This window comes from Dichomitus squalens, assembly GCF_000275845.1.
Source record: "Dichomitus squalens LYAD-421 SS1 unplaced genomic scaffold DICSQscaffold_4, whole genome shotgun sequence".
In the NCBI taxonomy this organism is placed as follows: domain Eukaryota; kingdom Fungi; phylum Basidiomycota; class Agaricomycetes; order Polyporales; family Polyporaceae; genus Dichomitus; species Dichomitus squalens.
In genome coordinates, this window is record NW_006766886.1 from 1,303,308 (window position 1) to 1,324,318 (window position 21,011).

At 57.1% G+C, this 21,011-nt stretch overlaps 4 protein-coding genes across 4 annotated transcripts; 2 read left to right on the plus strand and 2 right to left on the minus strand.

Annotated features, from left to right (window-relative positions):
- Nucleotides 1-3,361: 3,361 nt before the first annotated feature.
- DICSQDRAFT_144588 (uncharacterized protein) lies at nucleotides 3,362-5,615 on the plus strand (the record flags this gene model as incomplete). The annotated part of the gene is made up of 7 exons (XM_007362595.1): nucleotides 3,362-3,806; nucleotides 3,920-4,317; nucleotides 4,371-4,436; nucleotides 4,499-4,702; nucleotides 4,754-4,909; nucleotides 4,970-5,075; nucleotides 5,140-5,615. 7 exons carry the CDS (start codon nucleotides 3,362-3,364, stop codon nucleotides 5,613-5,615), a joined length of 1,851 nt encoding a protein of 616 aa, XP_007362657.1.
- A 918-nt stretch (nucleotides 5,616-6,533) lies between these two features.
- Nucleotides 6,534-9,180, minus strand: DICSQDRAFT_133573 (TauD-domain-containing protein). The gene is made up of 9 exons (XM_007362596.1): nucleotides 8,998-9,180; nucleotides 8,661-8,851; nucleotides 8,561-8,592; nucleotides 8,378-8,497; nucleotides 8,154-8,313; nucleotides 7,847-8,043; nucleotides 7,606-7,681; nucleotides 7,451-7,517; nucleotides 6,534-7,007 (listed from the first exon to the last, which is right to left on the minus strand). The coding sequence occupies exons 1-9, from the start codon at nucleotides 9,145-9,147 to the stop codon at nucleotides 6,795-6,797; spliced, it is 1,206 nt and encodes a 401-aa protein (XP_007362658.1). The 5' UTR covers nucleotides 9,148-9,180; the 3' UTR covers nucleotides 6,534-6,794.
- A 1,709-nt stretch (nucleotides 9,181-10,889) lies between these two features.
- On the minus strand, nucleotides 10,890-12,178 carry DICSQDRAFT_178426 (uncharacterized protein; the record flags this gene model as incomplete). Its single annotated transcript, XM_007362597.1, has 4 exons — nucleotides 10,890-11,010; nucleotides 11,086-11,524; nucleotides 11,592-11,970; nucleotides 12,036-12,178. The coding sequence occupies 3 exons, from the start codon at nucleotides 12,176-12,178 to the stop codon at nucleotides 11,090-11,092; spliced, it is 957 nt and encodes a 318-aa protein (XP_007362659.1). The 3' UTR covers nucleotides 10,890-11,010; nucleotides 11,086-11,089.
- A 190-nt stretch (nucleotides 12,179-12,368) lies between these two features.
- Nucleotides 12,369-13,642, plus strand: DICSQDRAFT_80632 (alpha/beta-hydrolase). The gene is made up of 4 exons (XM_007362598.1): nucleotides 12,369-12,677; nucleotides 12,732-12,918; nucleotides 12,971-13,483; nucleotides 13,541-13,642. The coding sequence occupies exons 1-3, from the start codon at nucleotides 12,481-12,483 to the stop codon at nucleotides 13,343-13,345; spliced, it is 759 nt and encodes a 252-aa protein (XP_007362660.1). The 5' UTR covers nucleotides 12,369-12,480; the 3' UTR covers nucleotides 13,346-13,483; nucleotides 13,541-13,642.
- The last annotated feature ends 7,369 nt before the right edge of the window (nucleotides 13,643-21,011 follow it).

Here is a 21,011-nt window from a genome sequence, read left to right on the forward strand (position 1 = left end):
ACTCTGCAGTCGTCAACCGCGACGATCACAGCTAGACGATGCCGACTGAGCTGCACAGCAGCAGTGCCCGGTCGGCACCCGACATCGCCCGCCAGGGAGCACACGGTGCCGCGACTTCTTCTACTTCTCCATACGCACGGGCGGCGGCATCGATGGTACGCACGACCCATAAATGGCTCTTCGTATGTGCGTGTTCAGGATACTAATACCGGTACCGGCAGAAGGGAGAGTGCAGCGATGTCATCCTCAGATTTCTCGCCACGAAGCGGGACCAATTGTCCGCCCTCTTCGTGCGGCACAAGCGAGCTGCCACTCCGAGGCGGGCGATCTCACGGCGCACGGCCAGGTAGAATTCGCTGCTCAGCCTACGTACACATACATGTTAGCACGAGCACCGCAACCCCCCGCACGCCGGGGGGCGCGCAACATTCGTTTGCAGCCGCTTCCGTCGCCACGCCCGGATCGCCTGTCCAACTAACTCAAAGTCGACATGTACGCGGTATCAGGACTCACATGCACATCCCGGACGGGCAAGTGCCACCCGCCGCTCGTCCACGCGTCATGCGCACCCCAGCTGGGTGCGCACCCGCGTCGCCAGATCCGAAGTTGGGAACGGGAAGCCCATGATAGGCATATCCCGGGCGCGCATGCCGCGTACAATAAGTGTATGTATGTAGCGGCCCAAGTCTTCGCACATTCAGTCGCAATCGCAATCGCAGCCGCTGTTCGTCGCGCGATGCCATCTGCCGCAGGGGTGGAGCATGACATTGATATGCCGTGTTCCCCATTCACGTACGTATCGCGGTCCATCTGCAGCATCTTCGCATGCGAGGATGCTGCCGGGCCCGTGGCATCGGCTGCGACGTGACAAGCTCCTGGAACGCTCCGACGGGACGAGGTGCGTCGGCACGTTCGCGGATGAGTCGGGGGCTCTGTTCGCTAACGCAGGCGGGACAGGCGAGCACGCGCGGATCGCGGATTCGCTCGATATGCGTCCGAAGAAGTTGCGTCGACCCTGCCCCACGGCGTTCGCGCGGCTCGCCACCCCCGTGCCTATCGCGCCTAGCGACGGCGTCGTGAGCTCCTTCTGCCACAGCACGACACACAGCGTTTAGTCATCCTGCGAGCCGTCAGCTATCGTCCGCATTCCATCGCCTTTGGCAGCGTTCGGAGGGGAAGCTGCGGGAAGTGGCGTTCGGGGAACGCCTGCGCCGGCGGACGACGTCGCTGCGTCTAGTGTGCACTTCGTCCGAGTTCTTCAGGCGTCTCAGATGTGGAGGCGCGTCATCTGCAGCGAACCCGAAGACAAGACGGCCAGGGTTTACCATGGGCTTGGGGCACGAAGCGTAACGCTTCGTATAGCTAGTCCAAACTCGCCAGCGGCTGAACAGCGGGATCCGACGTGCGGACGCAGAGAAACGAGGCTACTGGCCGAGCCGTCGGCACGCGAAGGTGCTTGAGGCGTCAGAAGCGTGCATTGGCTCGTTCTGGACGAGAAATCCCAGCGTTTCCGACGCCAGGCGCGTGGTGGCAGCTGCGGTATGGTAGGGGTGGGGCCAGGCACCTGCAGGTCTGGGCCAGTGACAGCCCTGCGATGGGAGATGGGCGGACGTCTGAGTTTGGAGTTTACATGTACAGTTCTGTGTACAAGAGTCTCGCGCGGTTTGTGGCCAGCGGGGTGGAGGACCGGAGATTAGGATGGGCGTCATCAACGACCGCGAAGCTCCCACCGCACGTGTATGTACGCGTTCTTATCGGGCGTGGGGGGACGAGGTAATCTGCACGCCACACCCGATCCGTGATCCTGTGTCGGCCTCGTTGAGCGAGGGTGTTGCTGGTCGCGGCTGGACACGAAGGTTTGCCTCGACGTGCACGCTGGGTATGGATGGCATCTGACTGGCCTCGCGGAGAGAGCCTGTCGTCGTTTGAATGTACGACTGGCTTCCCTTCACTGAAGGTCAAAGCCGGACTCGGTCCGCTGCGGGGCCTGGGACTGGGGGATGGGTGGCAAGGCCGTGCGCCGATATCCGAGCGTGCTGGCGGTAGTTCGCGGTGTCATGTGGACGTTCCGCGAGTATTGTTGTCACACTGGGAGGATCGGGTGCCAACGATGTGCGACCGCACCGTTTAGGGCCAAGATCATGCGTTGCCGTTTATGGTTTAGACTGGTCTTAGTAGTCGCCCGGTGGGCGTTGTCGTAACATACACGAGGAGACCGTACGACAGTACGCATGGATTCGCGCCCGCAGGAGAAAAGGCCCTGTGGGTGCAGATGTGAGTGTTGAGGGGAATGAGTTGTGTGTCCGCGAGCGTATGACGCAAGGTAGGGGGCCACAGCAAGCTGGCGCCACGACGGGCCAATCCGAGCAGGTAAGATCCGGAGAAGGGGGTGATCTGCCGTATCCAGATCGATATTATTAGGCGGCGGGTAACTGCTCCCAGCCGTCTCAGGCACCGGCGCCCAACTGCCATATCCCATCGTCTGCCGCAGGAGCCCCTCCCGCGCCTGGGCAGTGAGCTGCAGACCGCCATCGCAGGGTAGCCAGAAACCCGCTTGGATGGCTGCAGCGTCGCAGTCTGATTCGGGCTGGGCGGAGGCGGGGCGAGGAGGGCGATTTGGAGGGCCAAAAGGGCCGCCGGAGTGATGGAACAAGGGCGGCGCCGAGAGCGAATCGCCGTTAGGCCGAGTTTGGGCAGTTACGTACTGGTCGAGTCGCAGGTGCGATCTAGTATCGGGCACAGAGATTCCCGGCTCTCCCGGTTCTCGAGATTGCTGATGCGGATCTCGACCTGGCACCTCAATCTCGACCTCTCCTCGATGTGCCCTCCTCGAGCCCTGCTCGCTGCCCCCGTCCACGCTATAAAGCACAGAGCATGCACGGCTGGGTGCAGGGGACCACACGAGTGCTGCAGGAGGACGATTCCCCGTTCGGCGTTTATTTGCGCGAAATTCTATGCGTTATTTGGTCGCGTCAGATTCAGACTCCGCTCAGATTTGTTTGGTGATCTAGTTAGCCGGCTGCTCGTCCTCCTTGTTTCCATCCGCCTCCTTCCCCCTCTTCGACACCTGCCATCCGTCCCTCTCCCGTCCGTCTGCTTTTCCTGCCTCGGAAAGCAATTCTGGTCGCCCTTGAGCCTGTGCATCACGCAAAGGCTCTTTTCCCCGCTTGTCTATCCGCCTCTTGATTGTTTCGTACTTGGCTTCGCCTGATTTAGCTCCCTCCGATTCGCCAACCAGATCCGGGTCAATCGGGAGATACAGGAGATATACTCCAGCCCTCCCCTTGCCTCCTCCGCCTCCCAAGCTGTCATGTCTTCCGCTCACCCGTCCCAATATTCCTCCTATTCTCTGCATCAGCCCATGCAAGACTCGGTTCGCTTGCCCTCGATCAAGGATTTGAACTTTCCTCCTCCCGGCCAGGACGGGGCTCCCGCAAATGGTCAGGGTCGTGCTGAACACGCTCGTGCGAGGCATGAGCCCTCGTCCTGGAGCCGTTCTTCTGCTCCGTCTGCGCCCATACCTCCCTCTCAGCACTCGTCTGGTATGCCGCCACCGCATGACCCGCCTCCGAAGCACCAGTACGCGCCTCCGTCCAAGCCGGACGCACCTTACGCGCATTCGCAGGCTCCTCCTGCCTCGCAGCAACCCCCCGCTGGTGTGCAACCACACCACGGTGTCAATGCGGGAGCATCGCGTCCCGACAGCTCCTCTGCGGAGGCTCAGTCCAAAAGGTCCCGTTCGCAGCAAGGCGTCAGCGCTTCGCCTGTGCGTTCTCCTCACGTAAGCGTTGGTTCTCCCGTGAAGGGCGTTTATACTGATGGCGCTAACTCATTGTGAATCGCATCGATTGTCGATGTGCCCGGTTTGCCCAATTCGGTCGTGTTTCGTAGACCGTGTATCCTCCGTATCCTGCTCAAGCTCCTCCGCCGGGGTACCACCAGGGTCCTCCTCCCCAGGTCGCCCCGCCTCAGGAGCACATCCAGCACCCATCCCACTACCCTCCTCCTGGATACGCGCCGTATCCACAGCCCCAGCAAATGTCGCGTGCACATTACGCTATGCCTCCGCCCCCGGCGCCCGCGCATCATCAAAACCAGCCGCCAGCCAGCCCGTATCCTCCCACAGAACACTGGCAGCATCCTTCCGCTCCCACCCCTGCCCCCGCGCAACAACCACCTCCTCAGCAACACTTCAACGGCTACGCCCGCACTACCCCGCTAGTACCGGCTCCCGTCGAGGCCCGTGCCCCACCTCCGCTTGTCTCGAGTCCAGCGGATGCGGAGCGGGCGAACGCACGTCATCAGGTGATTGCCGAGGTGCGTTCTCGCGGAGGTTTTACTCCTTGTTTTTCTGACCAATTCCCCGACAGATCGTGAAACACTGCAATGTTCTTTACGGGTTCGCGAACCATTATGGTACGTTCTGGACACTGCGGGTAATGATGCCGCTGCTTATCTGCCTTCAGCGAACGTGACCCGTCAGCACCCTCAAGCGCAGCCCGCGCCGCAGGAGATCGAGGAGATGAATTATCATGCTTCTACCGTGATGAGGCTTCTTGAGGATCTGCGGCGCCTTGAAGGTGGTGAAGATACCTCGCGTAAGGACGGGGATTACCCTGCCTCCACTAACCCCGCCGAAGAACAAGTTCGACCGCCCAAGAGACCATGGGAAGATATGGCCAGGGAGGGAGAACCTCCATCCGCAATCGTTCATTACGATGTGAGTGCTGTGCTGTCACCCTGTCCCTGTTAGATGCTCAGTGCTAAACGACCGGTCAATTGCCCTTGCCCTGATGAACAGGCACAGTCGACAGCGGAACATGACATGCAGATCATCCGTAACAAACGGCAGTCTAGCACGGGCGGTGCTGCTCCAGGGCAGCAGAAGAACAAATACCGCAAGCGCAGTGTAAGAGTAACTTCCATTTGTTGCAGTGAAGCGGCGAACGTTGACTGATGAAATGTTCAGCGAGCAACCCCACCGGGTAAATGTCATTCATGTAACATTCGTGAGACACCTGAGTGGCGTCGTGGTCCGGACGGGGCGAGGACGTTGTGCAATGCATGTGGCTTGCGTAAGTGGCCATCGCGGCATTGCTGCCTGCAATAACAGTCTGACATGCCTTGGACCATCACCAGATTACGCAAAACTCATGCGCAAAAGGGAGAAAACTCTCGACGCGAACGGAAAGGCTCCGCCCATTGACCTGCAGACCCTGCGTGCGTCTACTGCCTCGGCGAGGGGCGGTGGAGGGGAGCACGGAGGTGAACCGTCCCACTCCCAGTCGCACCCTCCTCCGCACCAGGGCCAACCACCTCCGTCACCATACGACCAGCCCAAACAGCTTCCGATCCACGCAGGTGCTCCCGCTCACCCTGGTCCGTACCAACTGATGCCTGTGGGTGCCCCAGGCCCCTCTGGCGGGCAGCCGCAGCAGATGATGCCTCCTCCGCACGCGCCCTCCTCCGCCCCGCACAGCGCAGCCGGCGGTCCGGTCCCGCCCCCGCCTTGGTTGGCACACCAGAACGGGGAGCGTCCTGGGTACAACTCGGAGCCGCAGTCATACGTGCGCGCGTCGCACCCTCCGTCTCATGCCCGCGCATCTCCGCAATAATAATCTGCGCAGCGCGAGAGATGCGCTCTCTCCCTCCGCTGTGGAATATGGACAGGGACCCGTTTATTATTCTATGCTTCTTCGTGTTCATCTCCGCTTTCGGCCTCCCGATATGCCTATCTGTCATTGTCGTTCCGATCGAAGTGCACATAGTGTGTTACCTGTAGTGTTGCGCTGTTGTGCGGGTGTAGCTCAGCTTTCATGTCCTATGTCGTCGTATATCTGGCCCCCACGGCCGTAATCTCGTTTTGGCGTAATGTAATGTATGGAGTAGCAGCAGAAACGGCGCAGGCGTTGCGTGGACGATGCATCTGGACTGGCAAGGTGCGTTGGCACGACGGGCAGGGCGGGGGCAGGGGGGATCTGGGAGCGGGCGGGGCGCGATCTCATCGCGGGCGATAGACGATGTGGATGAGACGATGTTGGTGACAGGGCCATCGAGCCATCGCACATCGGTCATCGCGCATCTCTGACGGGATCGATCGCGCGCGATCTTCACTGGCACGCACCCGCGCGCATCCAATCGCGCATCTAATCACTCGCACCCCACGCGATCCCTGCCGATCCCCACCACCGTCCAGCGCTCCCCGCGAGCCCGGTCCATGAGGCCACAGGCCACGGGAGACACGGACATGAGGCAGCAGCCCCCCGCCGCCCGCGACGCTGCAGATGCCTGCGCGATTCCATGTGTGAGCTTGTCGACGTCTATCGCGACGCTATCGTGCGACCGCTGTCTGGTGCGCGCCTGCTCATCTCCGAAACGGCCGCACGCGCCCGATGGGACCCGATGCCATCGCATGGCGCATCTCGCCTTCCCGCGCGATTCGGCGTACTTGTTCGCAACTTCGGACAGTCTGCCGTCGTATCTGCCAGCGTCGGACGCTGACGACTGCCAATCGCCGCACAACCAGCAGTGCAGAGATTCTTTGATATATTGTTCCATACGACCCCGGCGGTTGCAGGTTGTTACAGTGCTGTTCTTACATCCACGAAAAGGTTCCCTATCTAGCAGCATGCTTCCGCCCCGTCCTTCCCGCGACGACACCGAGAGTCCGCGCAAGTCAGCGAGCTCCACGGACCAGGCGACGCGATGCGCGATTTGCGGCTCGCTGTCTGCGGTTCGCAATCCGCTATCTGCCCCCCCCCCTCCCCCCCGGGAACGCCGCCGCGCTGCCGCACTCAGTCGTTGTACCCGCGCGGGCCAGCGCGCGGCGCCGGGGCGTCCGTCGCGATGCCCTGCTTCTCCCAGAGGTCCTTCTGCCAGTCCTTGGCGGCGCGGCCCGACGCGCGCTCGAAGTCCTCGACGGACGTGGGGCGCTCGCCGTGCGGGGTCGCGCGGAGCGCGTGCCGGACGTGCGGGAAGAAGTCGAACGTCGCGGAGTGCGTCACGATCTGCGGTTTGTGTGTTGGGAGAGGAGGAGGGGGGCAGGAGATGGAAGGCATGAAGGGATGTGATCAGCGATGGTTGTACATCGTGTACGGGGCGAATCAGAGAATGTGGACCGTGCGGAAAGATGGAGGCAGGAGGCATCAAAGGTGTGAAGCGGGGAAGGCGGGGCGATCCGAAACGGATGGAAGACGTAAGAGCGGGCTGGGCGGCGTTATGCGAATGGAGAAAGGGGGGCCCGAACCCAAACACGAAACCAGCGCGCCGGTCAAGGAACACGACGACGCGGGAGAAGACGTCAAAGAAAGTGTAGGGGGTGATGTCACTGCCCGGCAGCGCGGACGGACGAACAGTAAAGAACGGTGGTACGGTGGTAAATTGGGACGCGAGTTGCGTTCGGGCACATGCGGGCACCAGGAGGGGGGCGAAGAAAAATGCGTGTGCTCACCCTGTTGTCCCAGAAGGCGATTGAGTTGGGTTCCCACCTGAAACGGACCTGGAAGTCGGGGTTGTCGCTGATGACAAATAGGACGACGTCAGCGCGCAAAGCTCGCGAGACGAAAAGCTTGCGGAGCTCGGACGCATATGGCAAGGGCGACGTACGCGATCTGGTGGAAGAGCAGCTGGAGGATGGCGTCGCTCTCCGCCTTGGGCAGGCCCACGATGCGACGGGTGAAGCCTGTCAGCGCAGAGGACATTTGTCAGACGCGTTCTGTACGGGGGGCCAACGTAACTTGGGGCGGTGTCGTGACATGGGAAGACAGGGCGGAAGTAAGGTCTCGAGAACCAGATGGGGAAGATGGGGAACAGACAGGGTGGAAGGTACGACAGTTTGGAGATTTACCTGGGTTGACGTAGACGGCCTTGTAGCCGGTGACAGGGTGCACGCGCACAACGGGGTGGACGCTCTCGACCGGCTCACGCCGCACGGTCTGACCAGCAGCGCGTGCGCCGTCTGCCTGCGCGACTGCGCTGTGCACGGCGTAGAGGCCCTCGAGGTACTTTTGGAAGCCAGGGCTGAACGAGGAGTACAGCGCGTAGCTACCGAGGGCCAGGAGGAAAGAAGTCAGCTCACGTGTCCTACCATTGCCATCCTCCGGTCGCAGATGACGACGCGTGAGACGGCGCATAGTCTAGGTATGGGAACATACCCGGAGCTCCAGAGCGTGTCACCTCCATAAGGGGGACCGGTGATCAGCTTGAGAGAGGTTGTGCTCGGGGGCTGGAGTTCGTAAGACACGTCGGAATGCCAGAGGTCGATCTTCGAGAACGCAGAAGGGTCTGGGCGGCGAGATCCGTCGGTGTAGACGACTGCGGACGAGAGAGTAAGACGCGTGTTCTGCGGCGATTGTGAGGAAGGAGTTGAGACACGTACCGTGGACTTCCTCCAGTCCGGGCTCCCGGGGGATAGGGGTCGTCGCATGCTTGTGGAGGGGTCCGAAGTGACGCGCGAGCTCGAGCTGCTCATGGATGCTGATCTCCTGGTCGCGGAAGACTGAGCGCAAGTCCATCTGTCAGTTACCCGCTAATGCACGCCACTGTATCAAACGCTACTTACAGACCACTCCCCGTTCAGCGACGAGCAAGGCGCTGTGTTCAGCATAAGATGTCATACATCAACCATACAGAGACACTTCTGAGAGAGAGGCGATACGCACAGCTCGTCCTTTTGGCTGTCGGACAGCTCCCGCAGGTCGATGCCCAAGAGCTCGGTGCCGATGGCAGGCGTCAGGTGGGTGACCTTGGACGCGGCCGAGAGGAGGCTCTTCTTCTCGGGATCCGCATTGTGTGCGCGATCCGTGACGGGGAATTCCTCGAGGGGCTCCCACTTGACGTTTGGGAAGAACGGCTGCCACACAAGCATCACAGATCAGAACATTGCACAAAACACAGCAGACATGACGGACAACATCAGGATCGCAGATCGAAGCGTCGCGGACGGCTCGCGCGGATGCGAACAAGCGGACTGAAACCCAAGTCCCTTGGGGATCGTACCTTGTATTTCGCATACTTGTAGTCGCCGTCTTCTCCGTCGGCGCCATTAGTCGGCGAGTAGAAGGGGTTGAAGAGCTTCTCGGCCACCTTCTTGACCGGACCAGTCGAGACGTGATCTTGGGCAGTGTCGTTCGTTGCGACGGGAGCCATTGCAAGGAAAGCGGGTCAGGGAGATGGGTATGAGCAGACTCAAGTCGCTTGAGGAGCATTTCGACATTGCCCCAAGCGCGCTTTATATGAGACTTCTGAGAAGTGGGTCACGGTGCGTTCCCGCAGGGCGACTCGTGCGCAACCGTCCCATTCTTGCGCGAATGGAAGACGGTATGGCGACACCCGGCGCACGTGATCGTGTGGTAGAAAGGCCCTTCCTGAGGACGTTCTGCAAAACGCGCAGGCGTGCCTAGGCTGGTGCGGATGGAGACAAGTGGGAGCGTAGCGGGGAAAGATAACGACACACCGGGCGCTCCTAATGCGGAGAGACGTTATCTCGGGTACCCGTGGCAGCTCTATTGCGCAAAGCTGTCGTTTACAGACACAACGAGACATCATCCTCAACTGAAAAGAGTCATCCATACACCATCCGGGAGGAGATATGTACAGAATGACGAGGACGAGCGTGATGATAGCGGCTCACAGATCGCCCGTAAACGAAGTCTCGGTTGCGGTTACGGGTCGCCACAGCTTGCCGCAATAAAGACGTGGTCAGTTTCGCCTGCTATAACCTAGTAGGGATCGCGTCGTAGAAAGTGTGAGCATTTACTAGCCCCGTCATGCTGGGCATAAGATATCTGCGTGTACAGTGCCTGTGAGTAGCCAAGGCACAAACAGAAGACGTCCGCTCACATTCTAAAGCCATCTACACAATTCTTATCTTTGACTACTAGCAAGTCATCAGGATCACAGATAAAATACCGACTCGATGATGAGCGATGGTGCCGGTGAGGATGAGATTCAAGTTTCCGGCGGCTGTCTCCGTCACTAATTACTTAAGCGCTTAATGATTTCTCTCCTACCTCAGGACCACAGTCGCCCTCCAGAACATACCTACACAGGTCTGGCGAACGTCGTCTCCTCATGTAAGCTCTGAGAAGAGACTGTTGAAGTCGAGTGGTTTGGAGTTTTGATCGGGGTTTTCAAGCAGGCGCTGCTTCCCGTAGTCACCCTGGGGTCAAGCACGAGAGTCCTCCACCACTGTGCAAAGGGCGCATTCTGAATTCGCATCGCGCCCAGGCTTCGACTTGCAGAGCAATGTCTTCTCCAGACTTTCTTGCTATTCATGGGCGATCCCGATGCGCCAACCTCGCAGAAACATAGTCTCGCTGACATCAGACACTTCGCTGCCTCGGGATCTCTACTTGCTGACGGCGAGAGCCTTGCCTCAGGCGCGGCGCTAGTGAAGAACACCCTTGCAATCTCTTCGAGTGCCTGTCTCCAGGCCCGCCTGCGGCTGATCGCCGTTGTTGAAGCTTTCCCTGTGTTTTCCTCCAACTCGCAGACAGGAGCGCTAAGGCGTCATCCACGGCGTACGGGTATAACGAACCCTCTTACCGTTCCTCCAGCCCGATAATCTCGCCGTCGAGGCTGCCTCAGCCCTCGTCAATCCCTCGACGTCCATCATGAACCTCGGCTTCAAAGGCTCTGTAGCCTCGGAGGCCCGCCGGTTGCCGGGAACTTCTGGCTCACTGCCCACGCCACGGCCGCAGCACCCGGAGCGAGTCATTCCAGGCTTCCAGCGTAGTACCGGTAACAGCACCAGCGCACGTTCGGGTTCAACCTCGCGGGCGGGAAGACATGCGTGCTTGTTGGCGTCGGCGGAGTCGCGGTTAGTAGCTGGGTCGTCACGATACTCCTAGCGAGGTTTCTCTTCTGACTATTGCCACCGTGAAATAATGCGGTTCATTATATTCATGGACGCCTCTTAGTTTGGATTGCTTCTTTGTACATGCTCATCGGATTGGCTCTCTTCTGCATTAAGCGTAGACAACATCTGATATTCGCCTGGGTAGTCTCCATCTAGGTTGACACAAACCGGGTCAGGAGCGTCAGATGAAGGCTGGCATGTCAGGAAAATCAACAACCCGAACGCACTCTGCTATAGGTCGAGGCCCATGAGCAAAAGCTGCTCAAATTGCTCGTCGGACTTGGCCGACCCTGATCCTTGTGCGCCTACACCCCGCATAAGTGCGGCGTCTTCGTCCGGTACGGTCCACGACAGCGACTCTGGTCTTCGTGTCGCAACAAGGACGAATGTCTCGTCATTGCCATCTCCTGGAGAAAATTTGGCCCATTCGGCGGGGAGGTCGGATGGCGGATCGGCGCCGATACACCGTTTCCTGCGAACGAGCACAGGGGCAAACACAAACCATAGACCGAAAGCGGTCCAGAACGGCGTCTCCTTGGCGAGACTGCGAATCTTGTAGGAGATTATGACGGTAGGAGGCTTAGCACGATGATGACCGACGAGCGGCGGTGACGTGAGGTGTAGCAGAGATCGTAAGAGAGGCGCGAGCAGCTCTGGGAAATAGACCTAGCGAAGCAAGAGTGACGTCGGCGAGGGCTCCAGACGTTCGTAGGCTCAAGGCTCAAGGACATACGAGATCACTGCAGAGGATGTGCGTAGCGTATCGTGCTGGCTGATCGGAAGATAGGAGACCGAGCTCGTCGAATATAGCGCTCGCGTGCTCCCGGGAGCCCCAAGAGAGCGGGCGCACTCGGGCTGCGCGAGACGAACGAAGGTTTGCCTCGAGCAGGGCGCAAACCTCCGGCAGATCGGTCGCGAGCAGAAGATCCAGATCCGGACGCAACCATTCTGCAACGCGCGAGGCGACGAACCCAGTGCCAGATCCCAGCTCAATCGCGGTGATAGGGTGTCGCTCAGCTCGCGGCGACTGTCTCGTGACTGGTACCGGGTCGAATTCGCATGTGGAAGAGGAGGATGGGTCGAGGTACGCGAGCATGGCATGAGAGGCCTCCCTGCATACGAGTTTTCCGAGCGTTAGATGCGGTGCGATGCGTAGTGTCGAAGGGGAAGGCATCACCATATACGACCGGCGATCCCGTACGTTCTTATAGCACCTTCCTGAGCGGTTGAGTTGAAGCGAGCGTCCGCATCGGAGGCCGAAGCCTCAAGTGGCTTAATGTTGAGATCAGCTGGAAAGTTCGGGTCGTATCTTGGGGTCATCCCTGCATGAATAGAGAATAGCTAGTTGGTGGTTTGAGCAGAGGTTGTCCGGCACCGAGAGTCAGAGTCTGAGGAGGTCTGACTCTGAAGCTGAAGAGCAATCTCGATACGGCAGATGCGCCGATCCAGATAGACGCTCATCACAATCTCACCTCAAACCAGGAGAGCGTCACTCTCAGCTGCTGTCCAGGCTGATCCTCCAACAAGGCGTCTTCAGCTAGCTTCCTACTCTGTTCTGTTCTTTTCCGACAAGGACTTCTGCTGCACAGGGCTTACCATCTGAATTCTCAGTAGAACAAGGGATGTCGCTATCAAGAACCTCACGGTCCTCTCGCCATGACATTGTCCAACTCCCTTCTGGGACCACGCTCGAGTACACACACATCCAGCCGACATCTCCGCCCCTGTCAGCAACACCCGATGTAATTGAACAGTTAAGAAGGAAGCTGGCGATCTGCTTACATCCTTGGTCATGGTTGGGCGGCCGCATGAATGACCAGTGAGTATCCTCTATTCGATGCACTATCGGTCCGGACGACGTGGAATACGACAGCGTACTACAAATCTTGACGGAACCGCTCCTCGAACGAGGATACGACGTCATCCGGTACAACTCCCGAGGTGTGGGCAAGTCAACGGGCTGGGCATCCCTGACAGGACATCGCGAAGGGGAGGACCTGAAGGAGCTCGTACAGTGGGCGAGATCCACCATACCCCACGTCACCTCGCTAGTTCTCGCCGTATGTGAATCCCCTGAGCCGCACCTCAATCGTTCTCACAGAGCGTTGGCAGGGGTACTCACATGGCTCGCTCATCGCGTCCTTACACCCCGTACTAGACGACATCGAGACCTCCCATATCCTCCTCTCGTACCCATTAGGACCCCGACGCTGGCTGACCGCATTCCATGGTCATCGATATTCTGCTGCCCTGCAGTCTCTCATCAATGAACCTCGGTCAAATATCTTGATCATCTATGGGGATGACGACAACTTCACAACTGCGGAGAGCTACGACGCATGGGTCGCGTCCCTGCGAGATGCACCTTCCACTGCGCCATCCCGGGGCAAGCTGGAGGTGGTCAAGGTCCAGGGCGCTTCACACTTCTGGCGAGAGGACGATGCGGTCGACCGGCTTGTCGACGTAGTCCACGATTGGCTCCCCTGAGTATAAGGGTTCGGATCCTGCTGTTGAAGTTGTCCAGCGTACGAACGTGCCTGAGATTCGCAACCGTAGTCTTCGGTCCAGCCCAGGTTGGGCATACTTCCTCATTTCAAGTTGCCCTTCCACAAGAGGCATACCATAGTAAGTATCTTTAAACATGTACCTCACTCTGCTCCTTATTCCGCGTCTTTGTCGCAGATTTGTTGAGGATACATCAGAATCATTTCGCCTTGCAAGCAGCGACATATGGCAGGGGAGTCTGTCACCTCGGCCTTGGACTGATAGTGCGTACTACTTCTTATGCATTCAGGATACAAACCATATGCGGGCGCTCGTCGGGAGGTGCGAGCTACTGTAAGGGCTAGGCCGCTAGAGTTGTTCATGCACGGAATGGGACAGGGGTTAGATGCAGCGCCGTCGCTGTGCGTGATGAATGTATGTGAAATATAACCTAAGCGGAAGACCAATCCTTATTGCAGAGTCTATCGAGTCGTTGAACGCGCTCTCCGAGTGCCCTATTAGAGTCCCTTCGCAGGCGATTTGAAACCGGTGGGGTAGTTCAATTTGTCAGGTCGCGGACGAGGCAACCCTGGCGGATACATCCGCGGTACTGACACTGCTTGTCATATCCCCGACTCCTGATCTAGTGGGCTGTATCCCAATAATTACTCGTGAATTGCTCATACAGCGCTCAATGTTCATGGAATGCGATTTCCTCTCGCAGCGCGTTGAAGGAGGGCGTAAGCCCGACTGATGCGCGCCTTAAAACACTTACAGAGTATTTCAAGTCTTCACGTCGTCTAGGTCTGTCCGGAGGGGCCTTGCTATCTCGCAATAGGCGTGTTCAATTAGGGGTGCTCAATTCTTGTCGGTCGCTCAGTTGCTCGCGCGCCTATTGGGCGCCTGCCTAGCTGCATTCAAGGTCAGCTCCAGCACAGCGAGCAGAGACACGCAGGCAGCGGGCGCAGAGAGATCGACAAGATCGCCTCATGCTAGGTTTGTTAGGCCCGGGAAACCAGCCCAGCAAGTGAATGGTGACGTCGGGAGAGCTTATAAACTCGTTGACCTGGTCTTATTGTACACAATGCGCCCAAGTCGGAAACAGAATCAGCACGACATATATATGGTTCAGCTGAGGGTGCCGCTCTGGGCTCGATGGCAACTGGACTCAAACCTTGTGAGGCGACTCCATATCTCGAGACAAGCAACTTTATAGCTTCTGAATTGTCAAATCCTCGCGTCGCTCTCTAGTCCCAGCTCGGGGGCATCATGCGGTCATGTTGCACCTGCTGCCTGCGTATCTCTGCTCGCTGTGCTGCAGGCGCTTGAGCTGACCTTGAATGCAGCTAGGCAGGCGCCCAATAGGCGCGCGAGCAACTGAGCGACCGACAAGAATTGAGCACCCCTAATTGAACACGCCTAATAGTGCGCTAGACGGTGTACGCACTGCGCCAACAGCTCAGAGATTGGCCAGATCCAATCCGGTTTTGAACCGGTTGCGAAAGGACTCTATTGTTGACAACTGCGACGTCTACATCTTCTGACAGTGAAGCGGAGATGATATGATACTTTTCCATGATCTGGCGGTGGAAGTGGTTCTGCCGGATCCGAGCGGAGGAATTTCATCCAATGTCCTGTTGACGTCTCATGAGTCGTGGAGCGGACCATGGTGACACCACCGCCTGTTGACCTTCTGCTGAAATACCTGTTCAACGTCATTCTGACCCCGCGCCCGAGACGGAAGCATTTTCAGCGACGTTCGTTGTGCTCCAGCGAAATGCTCGATTGTGAACTAGTGCTTCCGGCGACTTCCTCACAGGGCTCATGATATCAGGACCCAGTGAAGGCGCATGGTATAACATGTAGAAGCTTCATTTAGACGTCGGATGACGAGGATCTAAGGTGCCGATCTACATGTATTCTTGAGCCACACGGTAATCTACTATACAGAGGCAGATGTAGACTATGCGATCGACAAATCTGACGACACAGAAAGTGAGAGGTTGATGCTACACGCAGAATCGCTACAGTCTTCGATCCGGAACAAAGTCCATCAAACAAGCGCGAACTCACGACGTGGCTGGCGTCGCAAAATGACCCCTTCCACGACCACGAGGTCCAGTTCCTCTGAACCCTCCGCGATCTATACCTGTCACAAATCCGCCACGTCCACGGGGATGGGGATGGGGAACGGACCCATTGCGACCTGGCAGCGGAGCTTGGAAGCCCCCGCGGCCTTGGAACCCGTTCCCTCGGAAAACACCTCTACCTCTCGGAATCGGGGCATGACTGCCATTCGGCTGAGGCACAACACCATTCGTCTTCACGCTGCCATTGACAGAGTTGCTATTCGTAGAGGTGGAAGCAGCTGTAAAAGGTTGCTTGTGGGCCGGAGGGGGACCGCCGCGCGATGCTCCGCTGCGACCACGGTTCGGGTTCGCCATGATTTGCACATGTCCGTTATGATCGAACCCATTGTGCGGGGATTGGCTGGAATAAACGGGAAACCCTCAGAGATGAATCGACGTAAGGTCAAGACAACATACGTAGTGGCTGCAGGACGGAATCCTGCTACGGGCTGCATTCCTGGACCAGGACGAACTGATGGATGAGGCCCGAATCGCGGTTTGAATGGTGCTTGCGGTTTCTGGGCGTGGGGCGCCTTCGGATTCGTGGATGCCAGGAATTGAGGATTGGTGAGATTGAGGCAAGACCAGAACTCGACGGTCGAGCCACGGTATTGCGAACACCTAGCATGTCGTTCGTTCGCATCAGCGCACGGACGGAAGCGTGTCGATGAGCAATCGCACCTATCTCCCAGCGTAGTACCAGACATGAACGGAGCATCCCACACAACGTCCATGGATTTGGCGTTCATACCGATGACGACGCCCTTGAACGACAATGGTACACCACCGGAATCCTGGACCATGGTCACCCTGTCACCTAGAGCAAAGTGCTGATTCTGAAGGCGGTAGACGGCATGAGAAGGTTTGAGGACGGCTTGACGCGGGATGCCCTTCACAATCGCCTTTTTGAAACCCTCAGGCTTTTTGTTCGCGGTCAGGCTATCTGCAAGTGCCTCGATCTCCTTGACGGTCTCCTTGCCAAGCTGATCACAGAAGAGAGACACGGGCTCGAAGTCCTTCACGCCCTTGCTATTGAGCCATGTCTTGACCTCCTTGACCTTCGCTTCCGCATCTTGTGCGTTGGGGAAAACGTCGGAGGCCTTCACCATAGCTACAGGAGTAATCAGAGCAGATGCAAGTACGAGAACCAGTAGAACATACCATCTCCGCTGCGATCAAGGACACGGAAAACCTCCGGGTATGTCGCCTTGTACTGGTGGATCAGTTCAATGGCCTTTTCGCTGAACTCCCAGTAACGACCGTCCTTGCGTGAATACTCGATGACTTTCAGTGCCTTCGCCTCGAACTTCAAGCTCAGACCAAGATTGCTCTTGCTGCCGCCCCCGGAAATGACCATAAAGCTCGAGGTGATCTTCGATAGGGCCCTGGTTGAAATACCGAGCATCTCTGCGACCTTGAATGAGGAGAGATACTTCTTCTGCGTGCGGTGCGTGACAGCTTGCTTAAAAGCGTCGTTCTCGTCTTTCTCCGAAGGGAAGAACTGGCAACGCATCTGATCAACATGAGGGTAATACATGACACAGCCGAGATGACGCACAGCCAAAATCACGGACAGGGTATCCTGGGTGGTTGCGGAGATCTGCGCAGCAACGCCATACGCGTGCTCTCCTAGGAAGAAGACCTTGCTGCCGTCCGGGAACTCTTCAGAGAGGGGCGGCGCTTCTTTCTCTAGGAACCTGGGATCTTCGGAATTGACTTCAGATACGGCCATCTGAACAGCTTGTTCGGTCTCCTTCTCGGGCCCCTCATAGTCCTTGACAAATGCGCCATCGTCCAGACGTTTCAGACCTAGACGATGAACACTTTAATTTCATCATTCGAACGCGCAAGTATGAGCCTGACCTTTAAGTGGACGAACGTGCAAAAGGACATCAATGTTGCCAGTGATGACACCACATCGCTTCGAATAGTAGTGTTCAATTCTCTCCGCTTTCATCTTCCAGAGTCCAAGACCTTGGGGAGTGTGCGGAGTCGAGATGACCTTAGGCGGGTCGCCCTGAACAATTGACACCTTCTCGTACTTAAAGAGCGAGTCCGACACGGCTTTGACCAAGCCCTCCTGAAGGAAAGGCCAACCAAGGAACGTCCTCCGGCCAATCATTTCTTGAGCGATGTCCTCGACCTTTCGGTTCTCATGGGCGTTGTCGATGTGTATGACCATAGACTTGTTCCGGCTCTCAGAGCCATGGACATTGACGCCATGGTGGCCCAATGACGCGGTGTGAGGCAGGGTCTGCAGCGAAGGGAAGCCGGCAAGCGCATCGGCACCAAGGAAGACGCCGTCGCACAAGCCTTCGACAAGGTGAAGGCCATCGAGTGTCGGTAAGTCGAAAGGCTCCATCCTACAGTAACAACGGGCGAGCGTTGGGAAGAAGCCAGGCAACGAGGATGGGTAGACGGTCGGTTCTCCGTCGTTGTACGTGAACCTGGTACTCGTCCCGAAACTGTTGCGTCGCTTCTCCTCCTCCGTTAACTGTGTCTCGCGCGCTATGCAACGCAGGTTAGTAGCAGACAAGCGATGGCGACGGTCGTAGCTTACATCGCATGGCCTTCAGTAATCGTTTCTCATCAATGAAGGGAATCTTAACGATAGCCTCCCAATCCTGCTTCTTTCCATTCAAGTCCTGCTCGAACTCGGTCGGGTAGAAGTCCAAAATTGGGGAGTTGGGGTCATACATGAGATCCTAGTGACAAAACGTCAGACATGCGTTTCTATGGGCACAGGGCTTGACGTACCCGGTAGGGCACTGGGATGAGCTCCTTGCTTGCCTCAGGTAGCACGCCCATGAGTTGTTCGAATGGTCGGAATGGATACCCGAGCTCGAATTTGAATGACATCTTGTCGACGCCCTTGAGGTCTAGAGACAAACTGAGTGGATACGTCGCGGATACACGGTAACCGAATCATACCTGAGATGCGTGGGGCATAGTGGTAGTTGTAGAACCAACTCCATGACGCAACACCGCTGTAGTAGTAATGCATGACCCACTGCAACCCCTCAACATATCGGTAGATGAGGTCGCCCATGTCCTGCGGGTCGTCGTACGAGATCTCCAGCTTTCCCTGCGACGAGAGTCAAACGTAGTCCACGTGAAGCAGTGCATAGGACGCACCTTGTAATAGCCCCGCTTCCACTCGTCCATCTTCTCCTTGATAGACAGCTCATATCGCGCATCGAAGTCGCCCTCCTTGTCCTCCTCCATCACCTTTGCCTTCTCATACTTGTTGAGAACTCGGTCCACGGCCGCCCTCGACTCCTCGTCGTCATCGTCCTCCCATTCTTCTTCGTCCTCCTCTCCCTCAGGCTTTCCATTCTCGTTATCCGGCACAGGCTCCTCCAGTTCTCCAGGGAACCGCCAAGTAACCAGATTCCTATCCTGATCGTCATACTCGTCCCACGCGACCGACAGGTGCAAGTCCTCGGCCAGGCGGTTGATGAACGCCCTGTCCGCGGCAGGGAAATCGTTCACCATGGGCAACGGCGGCTGACCGGCATGCTCCGCCGGCGACAGCTTCCTCCTCTCCAACACGAAGTTCTTGACCTGATCGAAGATCATTCGCTGCGACGTTGTCAAGGCTATGAAAACTCATAAATTATAGAAGGGTATGAGGCGAATCATGTCACACACCGAGCTTATTCCGTTTCCTTCCCAACTCCATCTCCTTCACGTGTTTCGCCTGCTTTCCCTTGTACCAATTGATATCTGCGTACTCCTTCTCAAAGACCTCCTTCTCCCATTCTGCCATCTCGTCCAGGATCACCTGTAGCCGCTTCGTATTGATCACTCCGTTCTCGTTCAAGTAGCCATCTACAACTCTATCAGCAACTCGAAAACAACACAAGGAATCGGATTGACTCACCTAGTGAGGGCAGCGCCTTCTTGTAAACGTCAAACAACTTCTCCAACCCGTTCTCGTGAATATGTAAATCCGGCAAGTTCGGCAGGAAATCGTTCCCGACGAACACTGCGAGCAGGATGAAGTCGTCGATGACGTGCTCCAGGCTGTAGTCGAAGGGAAGGACAGGCTCGATATCGTGGAACTCCAAATCCAAGTATTCTCGCATAAGCGTGAGATGTAGCAAGTAAAAGTTGATAGAGTCGAGACTGCAGAGGTGGTTGGAACCATGAACGTGTCGAAGAAGATTGTCAACGATGCACTTACCTCTTGTTGCCCTTGCTCTTCGCAGCCGGTCCGAACTTCACCTCCTCTCGCAGCAGGCAGAAGTGAGGGTCATGGCTCAGCAGACCCAGCATGATTAGATCGGCGTCCAGGCCATACAGACAGTGCCGCACGTTGGGGTCGTAATCCAGTTGTGCTCTCGACAGCCTGATGTACTCCATAATCTTGTGTTCGCCTTCTCCAGGGACGTCGTGTCCCGACAACACCACCGTGACATCGCGCCAATTCGCGTCCTCCGAGATCTTCTTGTTCACAAAATAACGCAGCTGCTCCGACAACCGCGCCATGAACTCCGTGCCTGAAGGCGCGTACACGACCCTCCGTTCAACCCCTTCCGTTCTCCGCACTCGACTAAGGTAAGGCTCACCTGGTGTGATACAGTTGCTGTCAAACGCCTTGCTATCTGGCAGCTTCTCTCCCTTTCTCTCCGCCTTCTCGCGAATCTCCTTTGCCTCCTTCGCCGTCCTGAATCGACGACTCCGTTGTTGGTTCATCTTCGCGCGCGGGGCGACACCGTCAATCGCCATAAAGAATAGTTTCTTTGGCTTGATCTTTCCAAATAGATGGTCGACATATGCAAAGATAGCGGTGAAGATTTGCTCTTCAGTGAGTCGGAAGTGGGCGTCTCCATCGTTTGGATGTGAGCCTGCACACCACGCAGATTCAGTCTATGTAGCGCCATATGGTCATATACTACGCACAGTTGTGTATGATGCCATTGAAATCGACGTATAAGTTATCTTATGACTGGGTCAGCACTGGAACAGCCACATTTCGGATGTGAACATACCGAACTCCGGAATCTTGTTCTCCTCGATTAACTGCGACGTCAAGGGGTATCGCTCGCTATAGAGAAGTCGGAAATAGCTTCTACCAGGAAGTGAGAGGACTCACGAGATGTATCTGAAGAACTATTGGAAATATGGTCAGAGTAAAACGCGTACGTCGGACGTTTGCCAGAACTGACCTTCGGGATACCTGTGATCAGCACTATTAGCTCATTCGCGGCACAGAAGCAAGCTGCTCACCCATGATGAAAAACTATGATAGTAAAATACAGAGCAATTTCGACGATATGACAAGGGTGTGGTTGGTCAAGGGACCGTGTGGAGTAGAAGCTGGCGAACCTAAGTAGACGCCTACAAGGGTGGACGTGCATGGTAAGCGCCCATCTGCGTCTTCGGCGTCACCCTGGCAGATCTTACGTATCGCCACCATACGAAACTGCCTCTGTAGAAACGCTTTATTTAATCATGGCTGCGCAGCTTCCAACTCCAAGCTCTAAACGCGAACAGAGAACTGGAAGACATAATTCCAGTCAGCTTGCGAGGCCCGT